This window comes from Zophobas morio, unplaced genomic scaffold (assembly GCF_036711695.1).
Source record: "Zophobas morio isolate AGI-343-1 ecotype UQ-CSIRO unplaced genomic scaffold, CSIRO_AGI_Zmor_V1 ptg000041l, whole genome shotgun sequence".
NCBI lineage: Eukaryota > Metazoa > Arthropoda > Insecta > Coleoptera > Tenebrionidae > Zophobas > Zophobas morio.
The window spans coordinates 2,750,300-2,773,815 of NW_026972146.1; the positions used below are offsets into that span (position 1 = coordinate 2,750,300).

General features: G+C 38.6%; 1 protein-coding gene across 11 annotated transcripts in view; it reads left to right on the forward strand.

The window, feature by feature from the left end:
* The window catches only part of LOC135141036 (E3 ubiquitin-protein ligase Ufd4), a 59,955-nt gene that overhangs the window by 23,692 nt on the left and 12,747 nt on the right, over nt 1-23,516 (forward strand). For 3 of the 11 annotated variants that reach the window (XM_064071852.1, XM_064071853.1, XM_064071854.1), the window contains 10 exons: nt 1,967-2,517; nt 2,574-2,776; nt 2,829-3,710; nt 3,784-3,897; nt 10,730-10,901; nt 10,957-11,187; nt 11,501-11,536; nt 11,791-12,057; nt 12,101-15,331; nt 15,381-15,621. In XM_064071852.1, the coding sequence (XP_063927922.1) occupies nt 1,967-2,517; nt 2,574-2,776; nt 2,829-3,710; nt 3,784-3,897; nt 10,730-10,901; nt 10,957-11,187; nt 11,501-11,536; nt 11,791-12,057; nt 12,101-15,331; nt 15,381-15,621 (5,928 nt within the window). The remainder of the gene's footprint in view (nt 1-1,966; nt 2,518-2,573; nt 2,777-2,828; nt 3,711-3,783; nt 3,898-10,729; nt 10,902-10,956; nt 11,188-11,500; nt 11,537-11,790; nt 12,058-12,100; nt 15,332-15,380; nt 15,622-23,516) is intronic. The other 8 variants (XM_064071858.1, XM_064071857.1, XM_064071851.1 and 5 more) reach the window with 8 other exon arrangements.

The window sequence follows — 23,516 nt, forward strand, 5'->3', positions numbered from 1 at the left end:
TTTTCGATTTTCCAGTTTTTTTTTTTAATTTTCGATTATTCAATTTTTTAATTTCTCAATTTATCGAATTCAGATGTTTCGTTGTTTTGATTGTTCAATTTCTCAATTTTTCAATTTTTAACTTTCCTTTTCGGCTTCCGACTCCTCAATTTCTCGTTCCTCCGATTTTTCGATTTCTCGAAGTCTCAGTTTTTGAATTTTTCGATGTTTCGATTTTTGGATTTCTCGGTTTTTCGATTTTTCAATTTTTCAAATTGAACTGGATTTCTCGATTCTTCAATTTTGCGGTATTTTAATTATTCAATGTTTTAAATTTTCGATTTTTCGGTTTCTCGATTTTTTGACTTTAGTTCTTCAGTATTTAAATTTTTCAATTTTTCAAATTTTTGCGTTAAATTTTCAGTTTTCTGATTTCTCAATTAATCTATTTTTGATTTTCCCACTTCTCAAAGTTCCGATTTTTCAGTTATTCAATTCTTCGTTTTTTCGACTTCGCTTTATTGGTTTTTAGATTTCTCAATTTTTGGATATTTCTTTCAGTTTTGATATTTTTGGATTTTCAGTTTTTCGTTTTTTATGCTTTAGATTTTACAATTTTTCGATTGTTTTATATTTCAATTTCTCAATTTTTCAACTTTTCCATATTTTAATTTTTAAATTTCTAGATTTTTCGGTTTCTCGAGTTTCCAGTTCTATATTTTAATTCTTCAAATTTCCGAATTTTTAAATTTTTTGGGATCTCAATTTATTGAGATTCGGATGTTTCGATGTTTTGATTATTCAATCTCTCGCTTTATCAATTTTTCCATATTTAAGTTTTCGATTTTTCGATTTTGGCCCATTTCGGTTTCCCAATTTTTCGATTTCTCGATGTCTCAATTTTTGAATTTTACAATGCTTCGATTTTTTGCTTTTCGGTTTCTCGATTTTTCGATGTTTCGATTTTTGATTTATCCGATTTTTCAATTTTCCAGTTTTTTAAATTTTCGACTTCTCGATTCGTTGATTTTTCAATTTTTCAGTTTTTCGATTTTTAAATTTTAGATTTTCGAATTTTTATTTTTTTGATTTTTTTGATGTTTGGATTTCTCCATTTTTCAGTTTTAGGATATTTTAACTTTTCAATGTTTTAAGTATTAGATTTTTCAGTTCTTCAATATTTTTTTATTTTTCAAATTTTGACGTTTCTGAATTTTTAGTTTTCGGATTTCTCAATTAATCAATTTTTTTATATTCCCATTTCTCCACTTCCTTAAGTTTCGATTTTTCGGTTATTCAGTTCTTCAATTTTTCGATTAATCAGGTTTTTGATTTTTCAATTTTTCGATTTTTTAAGTTAGCGATTGTTCGACTCTGCTTTTTTGACTTTTCTGTTTCTCAATTTTTTAATTTCCTAATTTTTGGATATTTCGTTCAATTTTGTGATTTTTCAGTTTTTCGATTTCTCAATTTTAACTTTTCAATTTTTAAATTATTAATTTTTTTTCGATTTTTTGAGTTTCCAGTTCTTCTATATTTCAATTTTTCAATTTTCGGAATTTTTCAATTTTCGATTGTCCAATTTTTTTTTATTTCTCGATTTTTAAATTTTAGATTTTCCAATTTTTATGTTTTTGATTTTTTTATGTTACAATTTTACCATATTTGAATTTTTCAATGTTTTAAATTTTCGATTTCGAATTTCATAGTGAAGCGAGTGAGATGTAAAATATATATTCATTCTTTTCTACATGAGAAAGTGATTGTCCGTATAGGTTGTCCAACTATAATATACTTAAACAATGCTAATACCCATTCCGGGTGTCCAATTGTCCACTTTGGGTTCGCTATTTTCCACTCTGACTGTCCTACCGCTTACGGCAACTATTGTACCGCTTACGCGGCGTGCCCTACCGCTTACACCTAACGCCTTACCGCTTAGCCGAACAGGCGTTCCCCGACTGTAATTGGTCTCTTTTTCTTCCAGTTGCCCCCCTCGCACCTTCCTCCCAGCTTTATGCCGCATCTTCCTCGACGAGCAGGCGCCCGAGAACGTCCTCGAGGTGACGGCGCGCGCCATCACCTACTACCTGGACGTCTCCGCCGAGTGCACTCGCCGCATCGTCGCGATCGAGGGTGCGGTCCGGGCCATCTGCAACCGTCTCGTCGTCGCTGAACTGTCATCCCGCACCAGCAAGGACCTGGCCGAACAATGCGTCAAGGTGCTCGAGCTCATCTGTACGCGCGAGGCCGGCGCCGTCTTCGACGCCGGCGGCCTCAGCGCCATCCTACCCTTCATCAGGGACAACGGGAATCGCGTCCACAAGGACACGCTCCATTCGGCGATGGCCGTCGTCTCCAGGTTGTGCACGAAGATGGAACCGGCGGACGCTCAACTACCGACTTGCGTTCAAGCGCTGAGCACTTTGCTCAGACACGAGGACTCGCACGTGGCCGACGGGGCGCTGAGGTGTTTCGCGTCGGTGGCGGACAGGTTCACGAGGAGGGGAGTGGATCCGGCGCCTTTGGCGCAGCACGGTAGGATAACCGGTGTCGCAGTAGGCGTACGAAAACTATCATGCGTGTCGTTACAGGATTGGTGAACGAGTTACTCAGCCGTCTCTCTAACGCCGCCGGCCCAGCAGTGGCAGCCGGCACACAAACCACATCAGGTAAAGCCTCATCGACAACGAACGCCACTGCCACGGTACCAGACGCCAAAGCTACAGCAGCTTCAGTATCGACAATTATCAGTTTACTCTCAACCTTGTGTAGGGGCTCGCCCGCCATAACTCACGTGGGTTTTCAACAACCCGCAGTCGATTTTTTGTTTCATGATCAAATTTTAGGACTTGCTGCGCTCAGAACTACCCGACGCCATTGAAAAATCTTTGAAAGGAGACGAACGCTGCGCCCTCGACTCGATGCGGCTCGTCGATCTTCTGTTAGTGTTGCTGTTCGAGGGTCGCCGCGCTTTGGGAAAGTCGGGCGGCGCCACCTCCTCCGGCCAACTCCTGCCGCGGATCCGACGCATGGACCCCGCAGCCGAGAAGTCGCACCGCCAACTCATCGACTGCATCAGATCGAAAGACACGGACGCTCTTATCGAGGCGATCGAGTCAGGCGGGGTCGAAGTGAACTTCATGGACGACGTGGGCCAGACGCTGCTGAACTGGGCGTCGGCGTTCGGGACGCAGGAGATGGTGGAGTATTTGTGCGATCGCGGCGCCGACGTGAACAAGGGGCAAAGGAGCTCCTCGTTGCACTACGCGGCCTGCTTCGGTCGGCCGGCCATCGCGAAGGTGCTGCTGCGGCACGGCGCGAACCCCGACCTCCGCGACGAGGACGGGAAGACCCCGTTGGACAAGGCGCGCGAGCGGGCCGACGAGGGGCACCGGGAGGTGGCGGCGATTTTGCAATCCCCGGGCGAGTGGATGATTCCGATTGATAAAGACAGGAATAGGAAGTCCGAGTCGGACAACGACGACAATATAGAGCCGCGCGGTGATCCCGAAATGGCGCCGGTTTATCTAAAAAGACTATTGCCGGTGTTTTGTACGACGTTTCAGTCGACGATGCTAGCGTCTGTTCGTAAGGCTAGTTTAGGGTTAATTAAAAAAATGATTCACTACATTATACCTAGTTTATTGGAGGAGTTGTGCAACAATGAATCTAGTCCCAATTTCGGAACGCAGCTTGTCGAAGTCATCGCCACGGTGCTGGATAACGAGGTGAGTCGGCGGCGGGAGGGGCGGACGGGGCATTCGTTTGTGCTTAGAGTTGGTCACGTCGTGCATTTTACAGATGAGTTATTGCTGCCCGAGCACACATAACACCACCACAGCACCCCTCACGTTATTTGTACGCAAGATGCGTGCTTTGGTGTATGATAGGCGTGTTATTCCATATTCTTCTCCGGTCAGTCTGGTTTATGTGCCTTGCTAACTACCGGTTTTACGTTCCTAAATAATAAGCAAATCAAACCACCGTACGTGTTGAATAACTGGCTTGGACGGTGTGTCGGCGGGGGCGCACGTACCGGCAAACTCTACCTATACCAACCACTCAGTGAAATACCACGAAAACGTCTTAGCCGAGCAAAAAAACACGCAAAGGATGGGAACCCAAATCTCTAGGGTGCGATTTTCTTTCTCGACCGAAAAGAACTCGATACCGATAAAATCTCGTTTGCTGATTGGTTGAGATGCTACATTTCTGTCACATTTCTCGATTCTGTCACGAAATCAAGTCTTCATGGAGTGATATTTTCTCGATAGCTCGAACTAAAGTGATCAATTTTGGAGACATAACCTCGAAATTTATGTCAAAATAGAAGTTCAAAATCGTAATTCCGAGTTATAAGTTGTTAAAATTAAGGTAATTGTAAACTTTTAAGCATTTAGTAAGCTTATATGCAAAGAATAAATGCAAACTTTTGCATTTAAAAGCTACGCATACTACGCAATGACATTTATCGCAAGGGATAATTTATCACTTCGCTCGAGAAACAAAATTGCACCCCTAATGTGGGAACTTCAGTAAATCTAGCTTGGGAACGTACGTCTAGCGGGGGGTCTACGTCAGTCTGGTGTGAAAACCTAAATCTAGCGTGGGAACCCAAGTAGGTGTAGTTCGGGAACCTAAATTTACGGTGGGAACCCAAATTTACCATGGAAATCTAAGTCTTGCGTGGGGACCAAAATTTACCGTCGGAACATCAGTAAATCTAACTTGGGAACCTAAATCTAGCGTAGGAACCCACATCGGCCGTGGGAACTATATAGATCTAGCGTGGGAATCCAAGTATTCGGCATGAGAATCTAAGTAGGTCTAGTGCGAGAACCGAAATTTACCGTGGGTACTTTGTTAAATATAGCGTGGGAACCCAAATTTACCGTGAGAAATTAAGTAAATCTACCGTAGAAACCCAGGTCTAACGTAGAAACCTACATCTAGCTTGTAATCTGAAATAAATCTACCTTGAGAATCTAAGTAATGAGCATGGGAATATATGTCTTGCGTGGGAACCCAATTTACCGTGGGAAATTAAGTAAATCTAGCTTGGGAACCTAAACCTAGCGTGGAAAGTCACATCGGCTATGGGAAATAAGTAGATCTAGCGTAGAAACCCAAGTATCCAGCATGAAAATCTAAGTAGGTCTAGTGCGAGAACCTAAATTTACTGTGGGAACTTTGTTAAATATAGCGTGAGAACCCAAATTTACCGTGGGAAGTTAAGTAAATTTACCGTAGAAACCTACGTCTAGCTTGGGAACTGAAATAAATCAACCTTGGGAACCGAAGTAACAAGTATGGGAATATAAGCCTTGTGTGGGAACCCAAATTTACCGTAGGAACTTTAATAAATCTAACGTGGGAACCCAAATTTACCGTGTGAAATTAAGTAAATCTACCTTAGGAACCTAAGTAACAAGCATAGGAATTTGTTCTGCGTGGGAACCCAAATTTACCGTGGGAAATTAAGTAATTCTACCCTGAAAATCTAAGTCTAACATAGAAACCTACGTCTAGCTTGGGAATTGAAGTAAATCTACCTGTAGAACCTAAGTAACAAAGCATGGGAATATAAGCCTTACGAGGGAACCCAAATTTACCGTGAGAACTTTAATAGATCTACCGCGGGAACCCAAATTCACAATGGGAAATTAAGTAAATCTACCTTAGGAACCTAAGTAACAAGCATAGAAATCTTAAGTCTTGCGTGGGAACTCAAATTTACCCTGGGAACTAAGTAGATTTAGCATAGGAACCCAAATATGCAGCATGAGAATCTAAGGCCTAGTGCGAAAACCTAAATTTACCTTGGGAACTTTGTTAAATATAGCGCGGGAACCCAGATTTACCGTGGGAAATTAAGTAAATCTACCTTAGGAACCAAAGTAACAAGCATAGGAATCTCTGTCTTGCGTGGGAACCCAAATTTACCGTGGGAAATTAAGTAAATCTACCTTGGAAATCTAAGTCTAACAGAAACCTATGTTTAGCTTGGGAACTGAAGTAAATCTACCTTGAAAACTTAAGTAACAAAGCATGGGAATATAAGCCTTGCGTGGGAACCCAAATTTACCGTGGGAACTTTAATAAATCTAGCGCGGGAACCCAAATTTACCATGGGAAATTAAGTAAATCTAGCTTGGGAACTAAGTAGATTTAGCATAGGAACCCAAATATCCAGCATGAAAATCTAAGGTCTAGTGCGACAACCTAAATTTACCGTGGGAACTTTGTTAAATATAGCGTGAGAACCCAAATTTACCGTGGGAAATTAACTAAATTTACCATAGAAACCTACGTCTAGCTTGGGAACTGAAATAAATCTACCTTGGGAACCTAAGTAACAAGCATGGGAACATAAGCCTTATGTGGGAACCCAAATTTACCGTGGGAACTTTAATAAATCTAGCGCGGGAACCCAGATTTACCGTGAGAAATTAAGTAAATCTACCTTAGGAACCTAAATAGCAAGCATAGGAATCTAAGTCTTGCATGGGAACCCAAATTTACCCTGGGAACTTCAGTAAATCTAGCTTGGGAACTAAGTAGATTTAGCATGGGAACCCAAGTATCCAGCATGAGAATCTAAGGTCTAGTGCGAGAACCTAAATTTACCGAGGAAACTTTGTTAAATATAGCGTGAGAATCCAAATTTAGCGTGACAATCCAAATTTACCGTGGGAAATTAACTAAATTTACCGTAGAGACCTAGATCTTACTTGAGAACTGAAATAAATCTACCTTGGGAACCTAAGTAACAAGCATGGGAATATGTCTTGTATGGGAACCCAAATTTACCGTGGGAACTTTAATAAATCTAGCGCGGGAACCCAGATTTACCGTGGGAAATTAAGTAAATCTACCTTAGGAACCTAAGTAGCAAGCATAGGAATCTAAGTCTTGCGTGGGAACCCAAATTTAACCTGGGCACTTCAGTAAATCTAGCTTGGGAACTATGTAGATTTAGCATGGGAACCCAAGTATTCAGCATGAGAATCTAAGGTCTAGTGCGAGAACCTAAATTTACCGTGGGAACTTTGTTAAATATAGCGTGAGAACCCAAATTTACCGTGGAAAATTAACTAAATTTACCGTAGAAACCTACATCTAGCTTGGGAACATAAGTCTTGTGTGGGAACCCAAATTTACCGCGGGAACTATAATAAATCTAGCGCGGGAACCCAAATTTACCGTGGGAAATTAAGTAAATCTACCTGAGGAACCTAAGTAACAAGCATAGGAATCTGTCTTGCGTGGGAACCCAAATTTACCGTAGAAAATTAAGTAAATCTACCCTGGAAATCTAAGTCTAACAAACCTACGTCTAGCTTGGGAACTGAAGGAAATCTACCTTGAGAACTTAAGTAACAAGGCATGGGAATATGAGCCTTGCGTGGGAATCTGAATTTACCGTGGGAACTTTAATAAATCTAGCGCAGGAACCCAAATTTACCGTGGGAAATTAAGTAAATCTATCTTAGGAACCTAAGTAGCAAGCATAGGAATCTAAGTCTTGCGTGGGAACCCAAATTTACCCCGGGGAACTTCAGTAAATCTAGCTTGGGAACTAAGTAGATTTAGCATAGGAACCCAAGTATCCAGCTTGAGAATCTAAGGTCTAGTACGAGAACCTAAATTTACCGTGGGAACTGTGTTAAATATAGCGTGAGAACCCAAATTTACCGTGAGAAATTAACTAAATTTACCGTAGAAACCTACATCTAGCTTGCGAACTGAAATAAATGAACCTTGGGAACCCAAGTAACAAGCATGGGAATATAAGTCTTGTGTGGGAATCCAAATTTACCGTAGGAACTTTAATAAATCTAGCGCGGGAACCCAAATTTACCGTGGGAAATTAAGTAAATCTACCTTAGGAACCTAAGTAACAAGCATAGGAATCTTAAGTCTTGCGTGGGAACCCAAATTTACCCCGGGAATTTTGAGTAAATCTAGCTTGGGAACTAAGTAGATTTAGCATAGGAACCCAAGTATCCAGCTTGAGAATCTAAGGTCTAGTGCGAGAACCTAAATTTACCGTGGGAACTTTGTTAAATATAGCGTGAGAACCCAAATTTACCGTGGGAAATTAACTAAATTTACCGTAGAAACCTACGTCTAGCTTGAGAACTGAAATAAATCTACCTTGGGAACCTAAGTAACAAGCATGGGAACATAAGTCTTGTGTGGGAACCCAAATTTACCGTGGGAACTTTAATAAATCTAGCGCAGGAACCCAAATTTACCATGGGAAATTAAGTAAATCTACCTTAGGAACCTAAGTAGCAAGCATAGGAATCTAAGTCTTGCGTGGGAACCCAAACTTACCCCGGGAATTTCAGTAAATCTAGCTTGGGAACTAAGTAGATTTAGCATAGGAACCCAAGTATCCAGCATGAGAATCTAAGGTCCAGTGCGAGAACCTAAATTTACCGTGGGAACTTGGTTAAATATAGCGTGAGAACCCAAATTTACCGTGAGAAATTAACTAAATTTACCATAGAAACCTACATCTAGCTTGGAAACTGAAATAAACTTATCTTGGAAACCTAAGTAACAAGCATGGGAACATAAGTCTTGTATGGGAACCCAAATTTACCGTGGGAACTATAATAAATCTAACGCGGGAACCCAGATTTACCGTGGGAAATTAAGTAAATCTACCTTAGGAACCTAAGTAACAAGCATAGGAATCTCTGTCTTGCATGGGAACCCAAATTTGCCGTGGGAAATTAAGTAAATCTACCCTGGAAATCTTAAGTCTAACAGAAACCTACGTCTAGCTTGGGAACTGAAGTAAATCTACCTTGAGAACTTAAGTAACATAGCATGGGAATATAAGCCTTGCGTAGGAACCCAAATTTACCGTGGAAAATTAAGTAAATCTACCTTAGGAACCTAAGTAACAAGCATAGGAATCTAAGTCTTGCGAGGGAACCCAAACTTACCCCGGGAATTTCAGTAAATCTAGCTTGGGAACTAAGTAGATTTAGCATAGGAACCCAAGTATTCAGCATGAGAATCTAAGGTCTAGTGGGAGAACCTAAATTTACCGTGGGAAATTAACAAAATTTACCGTAGAAACCTACATCTAACTTGGGAACTGAAATAAATCTACCTTGGGAATATAAGTCTTGTATGGGAACCCAAATTTACCGTGGGAACTTTAATAAATCTAACGCGGGAACCCAAATTTACCGTGGGAAATTAAGTAAATCTACCTTAGGAACCTAAGTAGCAAGCATAGGAATCTAAGTCTTGCTCGGGAACCCAAATTTACCCCGGGAACTTCAGTAAATCTAGCTTGGGAACTAAGTAGATTTAGCATAGGAACCCAAGTATCCAGCTTGAGAATCTAAGGTCTAGTGCGAGAACCTAAATTTACCGTAGAAACCTACGGTAAATTTAGAAACTTGGGAACTGAAATAAATCTACCTTAGGAACCTAAGTAACAAGCATGGGAATATGTCTTGTATGGGAACCCAAATTTACCGTGGGAACTTTAATAAATCTAGCGCGGGAACCCAGATTTACCGTGGGAAATTAAGTAAATCTACCTTAGGAACGTAAGTAACAAGCATGGGAATATGTCTTGTATGGGAACCCGAATTTACCGTGAGAACTTTAATAAATCTAGCGCAGGAACCCAAATTTACCGTGGGAAATTAAGTAAATCTACCCTAGAAATCTAAGTCTAACAGAAACCTACGTCTAGCTTGGGAACTGAAATAAATCTACCTTGAGAACTTAAGTAACAAAGCATGGGAATATAAGCCTTGCGTGGGAACCCAAATTTACCGTGGGAACTTTAATAAATCTAGCACAGGAGCCCAAATTTACAATGGGAAGTAAATCTACCTTAGGAACCTAAGTAGCAAGCATAGGAATCTAAGTCTTGCGTGGGAACCTAAATTTACCCTGGGAACTTCAGTAAATCTAGCTTGGGAACTGAGTAGATTTAGCATGGGAACCCAATTATCCAGCATGAGAATCTAAAGTATAGTGCGAGAACCTAAATTTACCGTGGAAACTTTGTCAAATATAGCGTGGGAACCCAAATTTACCTGGGAAATTAAGTAAATCTAGCTTGGGAATCTAAGTATCAAGAATTGGAATCTAACTAAGTCTTGCGTGGGAACTTTAATAAATCTAGCGTGGGAGCTCAATTTTATTGTGAGAACATGAGTAAATCTAGCTTAGAAACCTAAATAGCAAGCATGGGAATTTAAGTCTTGCGTGGGAACCCAAATTTAACATGGAAACTTTAATAAATCTAGCGAGGGAACTCAATTGTACCGTGGGAACATAAGTAAATCTAGGTTAAGAACCTAACTATCAAACATGAGAATCTAAGTAAGTCTAGTATGAGAGCCTAAATTTAGCATGGGAACCCAAATTTACCGTGGAAACTAACATCTAGCGTAGAAACTCAATTTTACCGTGGTAACATAAGTAAATTTAGCTTAAGAACATAACTATCAAGCATGAGAATCTTTAAGTTTAGGATGAAATCCTAAATTTAGCGTGGGAACCCAAATTTACCGTGTAAACTTCGCTTAATCTAGTGTGGGAACCTAAAACCCAAACTGCTGGCAAAGTCGTGGCCCGTGTATTTCACTTTGGTGTTACCTCAATCCTCTCCGGTACGTTCGGCCCCGCGTCGGTGTTCCTCTAACCCGTGGCATGTGCTCGCATCCCGCGCCCGAAAACGGTTCTCTCGACTTTCTTCTTCTAGGATGACGAGGACGGCCACCTCATCGTGCTAGCCGTCATCCAAGACCTCATGGCGAAGTCGCAGGACATTTTCTTGGACCATTTCGCGCGCCTGGGGATCTTCTCCAAGGTGCAAGCTTTGTCCGGCCCGCCGGAGGTGCAAGAGAACGAAGAGAACGAGCAGACGACCGAAGGTAAATATTTTCGTCGCGCGTCAAGTTCTATCTCTACGAGTAATTCTCTGTGTAGAAGTTACCGAGCAGAGTCAGGTGGAAGATGCCAAAGAAATATTACCCGGTAAAGCCTACCACTGGCGGGATTGGTCGATCTGTCGTGGTAGGGATTGTTTGTACATTTGGTCGGACGCTGCGGCCCTCGAGCTTTCCAACGGTTCCAACGGGTGGTTCCGGTTCATCCTGGATGGGAAGTTGGCCACCATGTACTCGAGCGGATCGCCGGAAGGGGGCGCTGACACTTCCGGTAAGTGCACTCGGGTTGTGATTGCACAAGGAAAAACAGGCATGAAGGTGTTTTAGAGATACTTTTCTTGATTGATTGATTGATTCACTTGACAAGCTTGAAATTAGTTGTTTTTTTTTTTTAAATCGTGCCGGCTTCTAGAAAATCATTAAGTGCGTATCATCCACACTTCATCACGTTTGTTTATTCGAATACTGATTTGCTTCTTATTGTACATTCCTCGATCTAGTTTTATCATATACTTGCTAATATTGCATTGTTAATATTGCTGAGTGGTAACACAAGTGATTGTTGATTTGTTTGTCTTCAATAGGCAAAGGACGAGCCGCAGACACACTCACGACCGAAGGTAAGACAGCTTCACTTTATCCAAAAAAAATTAAAGACACGCAGACGCTCCACCGCTTTGCCTTTCTATACAAAAACTCTTGTTTTATTCTTCATTTGCGACCATAAGTTCAGATTATTTTCTTCATGTTAGTTTTGCGTTAGGTCCTACATCAACCGCTTTTGCATCTTTGCCCACTTTCTAATGTTTGTAACAACTGTCAAGTCACTAATTTTCGCCAAACCAAAGTACTAACTGTCGGATTACACCTTCAGAGAATCGCGGCGAGTTCTTGGAAAAGCTGCAACGCGCAAGAGCCGCAGTCCGGAGTAACGTGAATTCGATCCCCATTCTCTCTAAGCCGGGACCGATGCGTCTGGTCGTCGGTAACTGGTCCCTAACATCCCGAAAAGACGCAGAAATCCACATCCACAACTCCGACGGCCAACACCAGACGACCATCCTTCGCGAGGACCTGCCCGGGTTCATCTTCGAGTCCAACCGGGGCACGAAGCACTCCTTCACCGCCGAAACTAGTCTGGGTAGGTTGTAGGTGGTACCACGAGGTTTAAATTCGTTAAAAAGGCTCTTGCCAAACCCCAGGTCCCGAATTCTCCGCCGGCTGGACCAACAAGAAGGGCAAGCGCCTCCGCTCCAAGACCGAAGCCACCAAGATCAAAGTCAAGTACCTCGCGCACTCCATCTACGAGCAGTACTTCCGCGCCGCCCAAGCTCAACCCAGAGGCGTCGTCGCCAAACTGGGCAACATCGTCGCTCAAATCGAACGCGCGTGTCAAAAGCAGTGCTCATACGGGAACAACCGGGAAGGCGGGAATTCGTGGAAGGAGATACTCAGGAATGCGTTGGACGACCTCACCCAGATTCTCGAAGACGACGGGGTTGTGAGCGCCTACGAGTTACACAGTTCTGGGTTAATCCAAGCGCTACTGTCCCTTCTGTCCACGAGCTATTGGGACCAAGGACTCAAGTCGAGCAAAATGAACAAGTACCAAAAGCAACGGGTGCAAGTATTCAAGCAGTGCTTTAAAAGCAAGTCGAACGAAGAAAAGAACTCCATTTATATTTTAGTCCATAAGTTGGTTTCGGTACTGGAGAGTATCGAGAAGCTACCGGTGTATCTGTACGACACTCCAGGGTCGGGGTACGGTTTGCAAATCTTGACCAGGCGGTTGAGGTTTCGATTGGAGAAGGCACCGGGTGAGAGTTCCTTGATTGATAGAACCGGCCGGGGACTCAAAATGGAACCACTGAGCACGGTGGCGCAGCTCGAGCGGTACTTGTTGAAGATGGTGGCGAAGCAGTGGTACGACTACGACAGGAGCACGTTCCAGTTCTTGAAGAAACTCCGCGAGAGCAAGTACCAGACGTTCAAGCACAGCTACGACTTCGACGAGAACGGGATCATCTATTTCATCGGTACTAACGGCAAGACGAGCTCGGAATGGGTCAACCCGGCTCAGTACGGTCTGGTGACGGTGACGAGCTCCGACGGACGGAATTTGCCGTACGGACGGGTTGAAGATATTCTGTCGAGGGACTCCTCGGCGTTGAATTGTCACACGAACGACGACAAGAAGTCGTGGTTTAGTATAGATCTGGGACTGTATGTGATACCGAACGCCTATACTTTGAGGCACGCCCGAGGCTACGGTCGTTCGGCTTTACGCAATTGGTACTTCCAGATGTCCCGTGACGGGATTACGTGGACTACGCTTTATACGCACACGGATGACACGAGTTTGAACGATCCCGGGTCTACTAGTACCTGGCCGATTGAGACGCCGCCGGATGAGTACCAAGGGTGGCGCCACGTCCGCATACAACAAGCGGGGAAGAACGCGTCGGGACAAACCCACTATTTGTCACTGTCTGGGTTCGAAATCTACGGACAAGTCACTGGGGTTTGTGAGGATTTGGGTAAAGCGGCTAAAGAAGCCGAAGCTCACTTGAGGAAGCAACGGAGGTTGTTGAAGACGCAGCTGCTCAAACATATGACTGTGGGTGCGAGGGTCGTCAGAGGAATCGACTGGAAGTGGAGGGGACAGGATGGGAATCCCCCAGGTGAAGGAACAGTGACCGGGGAATTACACAGTGGGTGGATTGACGTGACTTGGGATCACGGAGGCTCGAATTCGTACAGGATGGGGGCTGAAGGAAAGTACGACTTGAAGTTGGCACCGGGTTACGATGTAGAAGCGGCGACTTCGTCCAAGAATACTAGTAAGAATAAGGACTCGAAGGATAAGCAGAGTGTGTTGACGAGTCGAAAAAGTAGCTCGACGCCGAGTTTACCCGAAGCTACTGACGTCAAGACTTCGGTTGCGTCGACGGAACAAGCGGCCTCTGCCGATAATTTAGCGGCGAAACAAGCGGCCGAGACCATAGCCGAGAGTGTTCTTAACGTCGCGAGAAATGAAGCTTTGGTTGCTGTGACGTCGGAATCTCAAGCCGCTAATAACGATTCTGAGTTATCCGTAGTGGTGCACCCTTTACGTGACCCCCACCATGACTTAAGTACCATTAATAACTCGAGCGACTTAGCCACAATCGTGGAGAGTTTAGCTTTGTCTGACACGAAACCCAGCAGCGCCACCCGTCGTCAGAATTCCGACGACAGACCCAACACTTCGGAGAAGACGTCCATGGTGACTAGCAACTCCGCTTCGAATTTAAACAAGAGCGCTCACTCCAACCGCGCTAAGATCAACAACAGCCAAGTGGCCGCCGCCGCCGCCCAGACCTTCGTCGAAGCCGTCGAAGCCCTCGACAAGCTCCGCGAAGGCTCCGACATGCTCCGAAACAACACGAACAATTTCCTCTCCGGTGAGTTACTCCAAACGGCCCTCAATCTAGGCCAGAGCAGCCAGCAGTCAATAAGCTCTCTGAATACAGGTGTGCGGATCGCGGTTTCGGCCAACCCGGAGACCGACGAAGACAAACCGAAGCGAAAAGCCGACGAGTCCACCAGCAAGGACCCCTGCGACAAGGACGAAGTGACCAGTTCGAATAACGCCCGCAACAGCAGCAACAACACCATCGTCGTGACCAACCCCATGAGCGTGAGCGTGCCGAATTTGACCTCCACCGAGTCCAACAGCCAGATCGAGCCGACGTCGACGGCGGGGCTGTTGGAGACGTTCGCGGCGTTGGCGCGCCGCCGCACCCTCGGCTCGGTCACGACGGCCAACAGCTCGAACGCGAACGCCAACAACTCGGGCGCCATCGCCAACTCCAACGCACAGAACAACCAGAATTCGGGCTCGCTGTTCCCGCGCGGCCCGAACTCCGTCTCGAGTCTGGTCAGGCTGGCGCTGTCGAGCAACTTCCCGGGGGGGTTGCTCAGCACGGCCCAGAGCTACCCGAGCCTGTCGTCGAGCAACAACACGGCCGCGCAGCAGGGCGGCATCTCCACGACGGCCGGAACCGTGCAAGGTCTCAGTCAAGCTCTGACGATGAGTCTGACGTCGACTAGTAGCGACAGCGAACAAGTTTCACTTGAGGACTTTTTAGAGTCGTGTCGGGCGCCGACGCTGCTCGCCGAGCTGGACGACGACGAAGAGATGGGCGACGAGGACGACAACGACGACGACGAGAACGAGGACGACGCGGACTACGACGAGGTGATGGTGTCGAGGAATCTGCTGTCGTTCATGGAGGAGGAGGGCTTCGAGACGGCGTCGCGCCCGAGCAAGCGGAGGTCGTGGGACGACGAGTACGTGCTGAAGAGGCAGTTCTCGGCGCTGATACCGGCGTTCGACCCGAGGCCGGGGCGAACGAACGTCAACCAGACGACAGGTGAGCGATGGAGTTGGTGAAAAGGTGTGTGCTTGACGTGGGGTTGCAGATCTGGAGGTGCCGCCGCCGGGACAGGAGGAGAACGGGTCCTATCTGGAGCACGAGCTGCTGCCGCAGCCCAAGCTGATGTTGGTCTTGAGGGGGCCGAACATGCCGGGGATCGCCGACGTCGAAGTGGAACTGAGCGACCCGTCGTGGACCATCTTCAGGGCGGTGCAGGAGCTGATGCAGCTGGCCGAGTTCGGCTCGAAGCAGGAGAAGCTGAGGAGGATATGGGAGCCCACGTACATGTAAGCTAACATCATTATTTAAGTATATTATAGTTGGACAACCTAAGACAAATTTTTCGTCAACGCGCATTTTCACTACAGTGAGCCAACGTATTAGATTTATTTTACTCTACATCAGATGGCGCCATCAAACATTAGCAAACGCAAACACCCTTCACTCTGCTCTTATACGAGGAGTTATCCATAAATCCATAATTAACATTGTTCCGTAAACAGTAATGTGTATAAACATATATGTGCAAAATATGAAAATATACGATAAGATTTTAAGTAAAATTTAGATTCGTGGTGTTACAAAAATATTAACACAAAATGGAAATATATGTTCAAAGTAAATAACAGAATGACATAAACTTTGGGCGTTAACATTACAAATAATTACAAGACAGAAAAAAACGTATTAAGAACTTAAGAGGCATGTTTGTAATATCGAGTTGTTAAAGGCTGCTTTGAAGACTGTTTGTTTCTATGAAAAACAATTGCTGTTATCCGACGTTTTGGTAGATTTTGTTCCAAAAATACGAGATAACTAATTGTTTCTTGAGCTAGTTTCCGTAACTTCTAAAATTTAAAAAGGATACGCCGTTCTGCTGTAATAAAATCTAGAATAAGGTCAAAATCACACTAATATTACATCTGATTTTGTTAACCACATGAATATAATTTACGTTAAAATAAGTTACAGACATTGTTTGAAATGTCTGTTATAGTTCGAAAACAAGATAAAATAAATAAATAAATAATTAAAATGTGCTGTTTATAAACTTCAGAATTTTAGTATAAAATTAATCGTGTTTGAAGCTTTATTTTGTCTGTTCGATTTTATTGGGTGTATTGGACCCCTCTCGGGATATAACATTCTAACAACTAATTTTATTTCTGTTGAATATAAGATCATTAATTTCATTGATATCGGATAAAATCAATAACTGAAAAGGAGGCAGGGTGGGTGGGCAGGGATAATTATGTTCTTCTGTCGAGTAAGGGTGAAAACTAATAATGGAATCTAGGATGCGAAAAAAAGAAAAAAAAGAGCTAAACTTAACTTTTTTTTGTGAAATACTATTTGTTATAAAATTTATTTCTTATTTTACGTTTTTGTCTACATTCCACTTTGTACCACTGTAAATGCCACTTTCTGTCCAATAAAAAAACCGGGTGGGTGGGCGGGGCTAATTATGTTCTTCTCTCGACTGGGAGTGGAAACTAATAATAGAATCTAGGATGTGAAAAAAGTAAAAAAAAAACTGTTAAAATTGCTACATTTCAATTGGCGATTTTGGAAAAACGGTAGGAATTTCTGAGAAACAAAGCCGAAAATGACTTCTAGATATCGAAATCTACAAGAAAAGCTATGCAACTAATTAATTTTCGAGAATGGTTGAAAAATGGTCGAAAATGTCAAAAGTGCCAAAGTCAGTCTTATCTTAGCAAATACTAGCCCCGCCCACCCACCCTCTATTGTCTTGGGGAGTATGTCATCTGCCAAAATCAGTCTTATCTTAGAAAGTACTAGCCCCGCCCACCTCCTCTTCTCATTTTAACAACTAATTTTATTTCTTTTGAGTATAAGGTCATTCATTTTATTCAGATAGGATAAAATTAATCACTGGAAAGGAGGCAATTTTTCAATATTTCAATTTTGGGCTTTTCCGATTCTTCCATTCTTCAAATTTTCTATTTCTCGATTTTTTTATTTTTCGATTTCTCAATCTTTCGATGTTTCAATGATACGATTTCACAATTTTTGTCCTCTTCAATTTTACGGTTTTTAAATATTTCGATTTTTCAATTTTTCAAATTTTCACGTTTCTAAATTTTCAGTTTGCCGATTTCAAAAGTATTTTTTTTATTTATCCATTTCTGGACTTCCTAAAGTTTCGATTTTTCACACCTTCAATTCTTCAATTTTTCGATTTTTTAAGATTACGATTTTTCGATTTTGCTTTTTTAGATTTTCGATTTCTCAATTTTTTAATTTCTCAATTTTTTTAATATTTCTTTTAGTTATGAGATTTTTCAGTATTTCAATTTTTCGACTTTTCGATTTTTGAATTGATAGATTTTTTTTGATTTCTCGATTTTTTACTTTTTGGATTTTCAATTTATTGTAAACTTTAAATTTTTCAATTCTGCGACTGTTTAAAGCTTCGATTTCTCAATTTTTCAACTTTTCGCTGTTTTAATATGTATTTCATTTTTTTAAATTCTAGGTTTTTCAATATCTCGAGTTTTCAATTCTTCTATATTTCAATTTTTCAATTGTTCGATTTTTTTAATTTTAATTTTCGATTGTCCAGTTTTTCTTTTTAAAAAATTTTCGATTATTCAATTTTTTAAGTTCTCAATTTATCGAATTCAGATGTTTCGTTGTTTTTTTGATTGTTCAATTTCTCAATTTTTCAATTTTCGGCTTCCGACTCCTCAATTTCTCGATCCTCCGATTTTTCGCTTTCTCGAAGTCTCAGTTTTTGAATTTTTCGATGTTCCGGTTTTTGGATTTCTCGGTTTTTCGATTTTTTCGTTTGAGCTTTTCAATTTCTGGATTTTCCAATTTTTCAATGTCCCGATTTTTCAATTTTTCAAATTGAATTGGATTTCTCGATTCTCCAATTTTGCGGTATTTTAATTATTCAATATTTTAAATTTTTGATTTTTCGATTTCTCGATTTTTTGACTTCAGTTCTTCAGTATTTAAATTTTTCTATTTTTCAAATTTTTGCGTTAAATTTTCAGTTTTCGGATTTCCCAATTAATCTATTTTTGATTTTCCCACTTCTCAAAGTTTCGATTTTTCGACTTCGCTTTATTGGTTTTTAGATTTCTCAATTTTTGGATATTTCTTTCAGTTTTGATATTTTTCAATACTTCGATTCTTTGATTTTTCGACTTCTAGATTTTTCTATTTTTTATTTTTGGATTTTCAGTTTTTCGTTTTTTATACTTTAGATTTTTCAATTTTTCGATTGTTTTATATTTCAATTTCTCAATTTTTCAACTTTTCCATATTTTAATTTTTAAATTTCTAAATTTTTCGGTGTCTCGAGTTTCCAGTTCTATATTTTAATTCTTCAAATTTCCGAATTTTTAAATTTTTTGAATCTCAATTTATTGAGATTCGGATATTTTGATGTTTTGATTATTCAATCTCTCGCTTTATCAATTTTTCCATATTTATGTTTTCGATTTTTCGATTTTGGCCATTTCAGTTTCTCAATTTTTTGATTTTTCGACTTCTCGATTTTTCGACTCCTCGATTTTTTTGTCTCTTTATTTTTCGATTTCTCGATGTCTCAATTTTTGAATTTTACAATGTTTCGATTTTTCGATGTTTCGATTTTTGATTTATCCGATTTTTCAATTTTACAATTTTTTAAATTTTCGACTTTTCGATTCGTTGATTTTTCAGTTTTTCGATTTTTAAATTTTAGATTTTCGAATTTTTATTTTTTTGATTTTTTTATGTTTGGATTTCTTCATTTTTCAGTTTTAGGATATTTTAACTTTTCGATGTTTTAAATTTTAGATTTTTCGATTTTTCAGTTCTTCAATGTTTTTTTATTTTTCAAATTTTGACGTTTCTGAATTTTTAGTTTTCGGATTTCACAATTAATCTATTTTTTTATATTCCCATTTCTCCACTTCTTAAAATTTCGATTTTTCAGTTCTTCGGTTCTTCAATTTTTCGATTATTCAGGTTTTCGCTTTTTCGGCTCTGCTTTTTTGAATTTTCTGTTTTTCGGTATTTCAGTTTTGGAATTTTTCAATATGTTGATTCAATTTTGCAATTTTTTAATTTTTTAGTGTTTCGATTTTTCCAATTTTTCAAAATTTTGATTTTGCAATTTCTCGATTTTTTAATTTTTCAATTTTTCTATTCTCGATTGATCGAGATTTCGATATTTCGATTTTTCAGTTGTTCAATTTCCCTAGTTTTCAATTTTTGTTATGTTTCAACCCATCTCGACTTTTTGATTTCACGATCGATTCCTCGAGGTTCAATTTTTTGATGTTTGGATTTCCCCAGTTTTTAATTTTCCTTTGATTTTTCAATTTTTCGATTTTCCAATTTACCTGCTCATCAATTTTTAGGTATTTCAGGTTTTTTGCAGTTTTTTAATTTTTTATTATTTCGATTTTTCAATTTTTCAGTTCTTCAAAATTTCGATTTTTTAATTTCTCGATTTTCTACTTTTTCGATTTTTGAAATTTAAGATTTTTTTGATTGGTGAATTATTCGATTTTTCAATTGTTCAAATTCCCTAGTTTTCTGTTTTTTGATGTTTCGATTTATCAAGTCTGGAATATTTCGATATTTCTATTTTTCGATTTTTTGATTTCTGGACTTTTCGATTTCACGATCTTTTCATGTTTCGATTCCTCGAGGTTCAATTTTTTGTTGTTTGGATTTCTAGATTTCTCGATTTTTTTGATTTTTCAATTTTTCGGCTTTCGAAATTTTTCTTATTTTTCTTCGCAATTTTTCGACTTTTTGATTTCTTAATTTTTCAGTTTTTCAATTTTGCAATTCGTCGAAGTTTAAATCTTGCGATTTTTCAATTTTACGATTCAATATTTCGACTTTCCGATTTTTCGATTTTTCAGTTTTTCGAATCTTCAAAATTTCGATTTCTCGGTTTTCTGATTTTTCGACTTTTAACTTTTCGAAAAAACGAAACATCGAAAAATTGAAAAGTCGAAAAATTTAAAAAACCAAAAATTGAAAGATGGGAAAAGTGAACAATAAAGAAAAAGGAAATCGAGAAATCGAAAAATTGATTAATCGATAAATCAGAAAATTGAAGAATCGATAAACTGAGATAACGAAAAAGGATGGAAAATGGAGAAATGGGGAAATCAAAAAATCGAAAAATCGAACACCTTCAAAAATTGAAATATTGAAAAATCAAAAAATCGATTTTTCGTTTTTTAAATTGTAGGATTATTAAATTTGTCAATTTTTTAATTTTTAAAATTTTAGGTTTTTCATTTGTCGATTTTTCGATTTTCCAATTTCTTAATAATTATTCATTTTCTCTATTTTTTAATTTTTAATTTTTTGTATTTTCAATTTTGGCCTGATTTAATTTCTAAATTTTTCGATTTCCGAATTTTTGAGTTTTCGATATACCGATCTTTTGATTTCCCGATGATTCAGTTTTTAATTTTTCGTTGTTTTGATTTGTGGATTTCCCGATTTTTCGACTTTTTGGCTTTTTGATTTTCCAATTTTTTATTTCGATTTTTCAATTTTTCACGTTTCTAAATTTTCAGTTTGCCGATTTCTAAAGTATTTTTTTTTATTTGTCCATTTCTGGACTTCCTAAAGTTTCGATTTTTCACACCTTCAATTCTTCAATTTTTCGATTTTTTAAGATTACGATTTTTCGATTTTTTTTTTAGATTTTCGATTTCTCAATTTTCCAATTTTTTAATTTCTCAATTTTTTGAATGTTTCTTTCAGTTATGAGATTTTTCAATATTTCAATTTTTCGACTTTTCGATTTTTGAATTGATGGATTTTTTTTTATTTCTCGATTGTTTACTTTTTGAATTTTCAATTTATTCTAAACTTTAGATTTTTTAATTCTGCGACTGTTTAATAAAGCTTCGATTTCTCAATTTTTAAACTTTTCGACGTTTTAATATCTCATTTTTTAAAATTCTAGATTTTTCGATATCTCGAGTTTTCAATTCTTCTATATTTCAATTTTTCGATTTTTTTAATTTTCGATTTTCCAGTTTTTTTTTTTTTTAATTTTCGATTATTCAATTTTTTAATTTCTCAATTTATCGAATTCAGATGTTTCGTTGTTTTCAATTTATCAAATTCAATTACTGAATTTTTCAATTTTTAACTTTCCTTTTCGGCTTCCGACTCCTCAATTTCTCGATCCTCCGATTTTTCGATTTCTCGAAGTCTCAGTTTTTGAATTTTTCGATGTTTCGATTTTTAGATTTCTCGGTTTTTCGATTTTTTTGTTTGAGCTTTTCAATTTCTGGATTTTCCAATTTTTCAATGTCCCGATTTTTCAAATTGAACTGGATTTCTCAATTCTTCAATTTTGCGGTATTTTAATTATTCAATGTTTTAAGTTTTCGATTTTCGATTTCTCGATTTTTTGACCTCAGTTCTTCAGTATTTAAATTTTTCAATTTTTCAAATTTTTGCGTTAAATTTTCAGGTTTCTGATTTCTCAATTAATCTATTTTTGATTTTCCCACTTCTCAAAGTTTCGATTTTTCAGTTATTCAATTCTTCGATTTTTCGACTTCGCTTTATTGGTTTTTAGATTTCTCAATTTTTGGATATTTCTTTCAGTTTTGATATTTTTCAATACTTCGATTCTTTAATTTTTCGACTTCTAGATTTTTCTATTTTTTATTTTTGGATTTTCAGTTTTTTGTTTTTTATACTTCAATTTCTCGATTTTTCAACATTTCCATATTTTAATTTTTAAATATCTGGATTTTTCGGTTTCTCGAGTTTCCAGTTCTACATTTTAATTCTTCAAATTTCCGAATTTTTAAATTTTTTGAGATCTCAATTTATTGAGATTCGGATGTTTCGATGTTTTGATTATTCAATCTCTCGCTTTATCAATTTTTCCATATTTATGTTTTCGATTTTTCGATTTTGCCCTATTTCGGTTTCTCAATTTTTTGATTTTTCGACTCCTCGATTTTTTTGTCTTTTTATTTTTCGATTTGTTGGTTTTTCGATTTTTTGCTTTTCGGTTTCTCGATTTTTCGATGTTTCGACTTTTCGATTCGTTGATTTTTCAGTTTTTCGATTTTTAAATTTTGGATTTTCGAATTTTTATTTTTTTGATTTTTTGATGTTTGGATTTCTCCATTTTTCAGTTTTAGGATATTTCAACTTTTCAATGTTTTAAATTTTAGATTTTTCGATTTTTCAGTTCTTCAATGTTTTTTTATTTTTCAAATTTTGACGTTTCTGAATTTTTAGTTTTCGGATTTCCCAATTAATTTTTTTTTTATTTTCCCATTTCTCCACTTCTTAAAATTTCGATTTTTCAGTTCTTCGGTTCTTCAATTTTTCGATTATTCAGGTTTTCGATTTTTCGACTCTGCTTTTTTGAATTTTCTGTTTTTCAGTATTTCAGTTTTGGAATTTTTCAATATGTTGATTCAATTTTGCAATTTTTTAATTTTTTAGTGTTTCGATTTTTCCAATTTTTCAAAATTTCGATTTTGCAATTTCTCGATTTTCTACTTTTTCGTTTTTTCAAATTTAAGATTTTTTTGATTATTGATCTATTCGATTTTTTAAATTTTCAATTTTTCTATTCTCGATTGATCGAGATTTCGATTTTTCAGTTGTTCAATTTCCCTAGTTTTCAATTTTTGTTATGTTTCAACCCATCTCGACTTTTTGATTTCACGATCGATTCCTCGAGGTTCAATTTTTTGATGTTTGGATTTCCCCAGTTTTTAATTTTCCTTTGATTTTTCAATTTTTCGATTTTCCAATTTACCTGCTCATCAATTTTTAGGTATTTCAGGTTTTTTGCAGTTTTTAAATTTTTTATTATTTCGATTTTTCAATTTTTCAGTTCTTCAAAATTTCGATTTTTTAATTTCTCGATTTTCTACTTTTTCGATTTTTGAAATTTAAGATTTTTTTGATTAGTGAATTATTCGATTTTTCAATTGTTCAATTTCCCTAGTTTTCTGTTTTTTGATGTTTCGATTTATCAAGTCTGGGATATTTCGATATTTCTATTTTTCGATTTTTTGATTTCTGGACTTTTCGATTTCACGATCTTTTCATGTTTCGATTCCTCGAGGTTCAATTTTTTGTTGTTTGGATTTCTAGATTTCTCGATTTTTTTGATTTTTCAATTTTTCGGCTTTTTGCATTTTCGATTTTC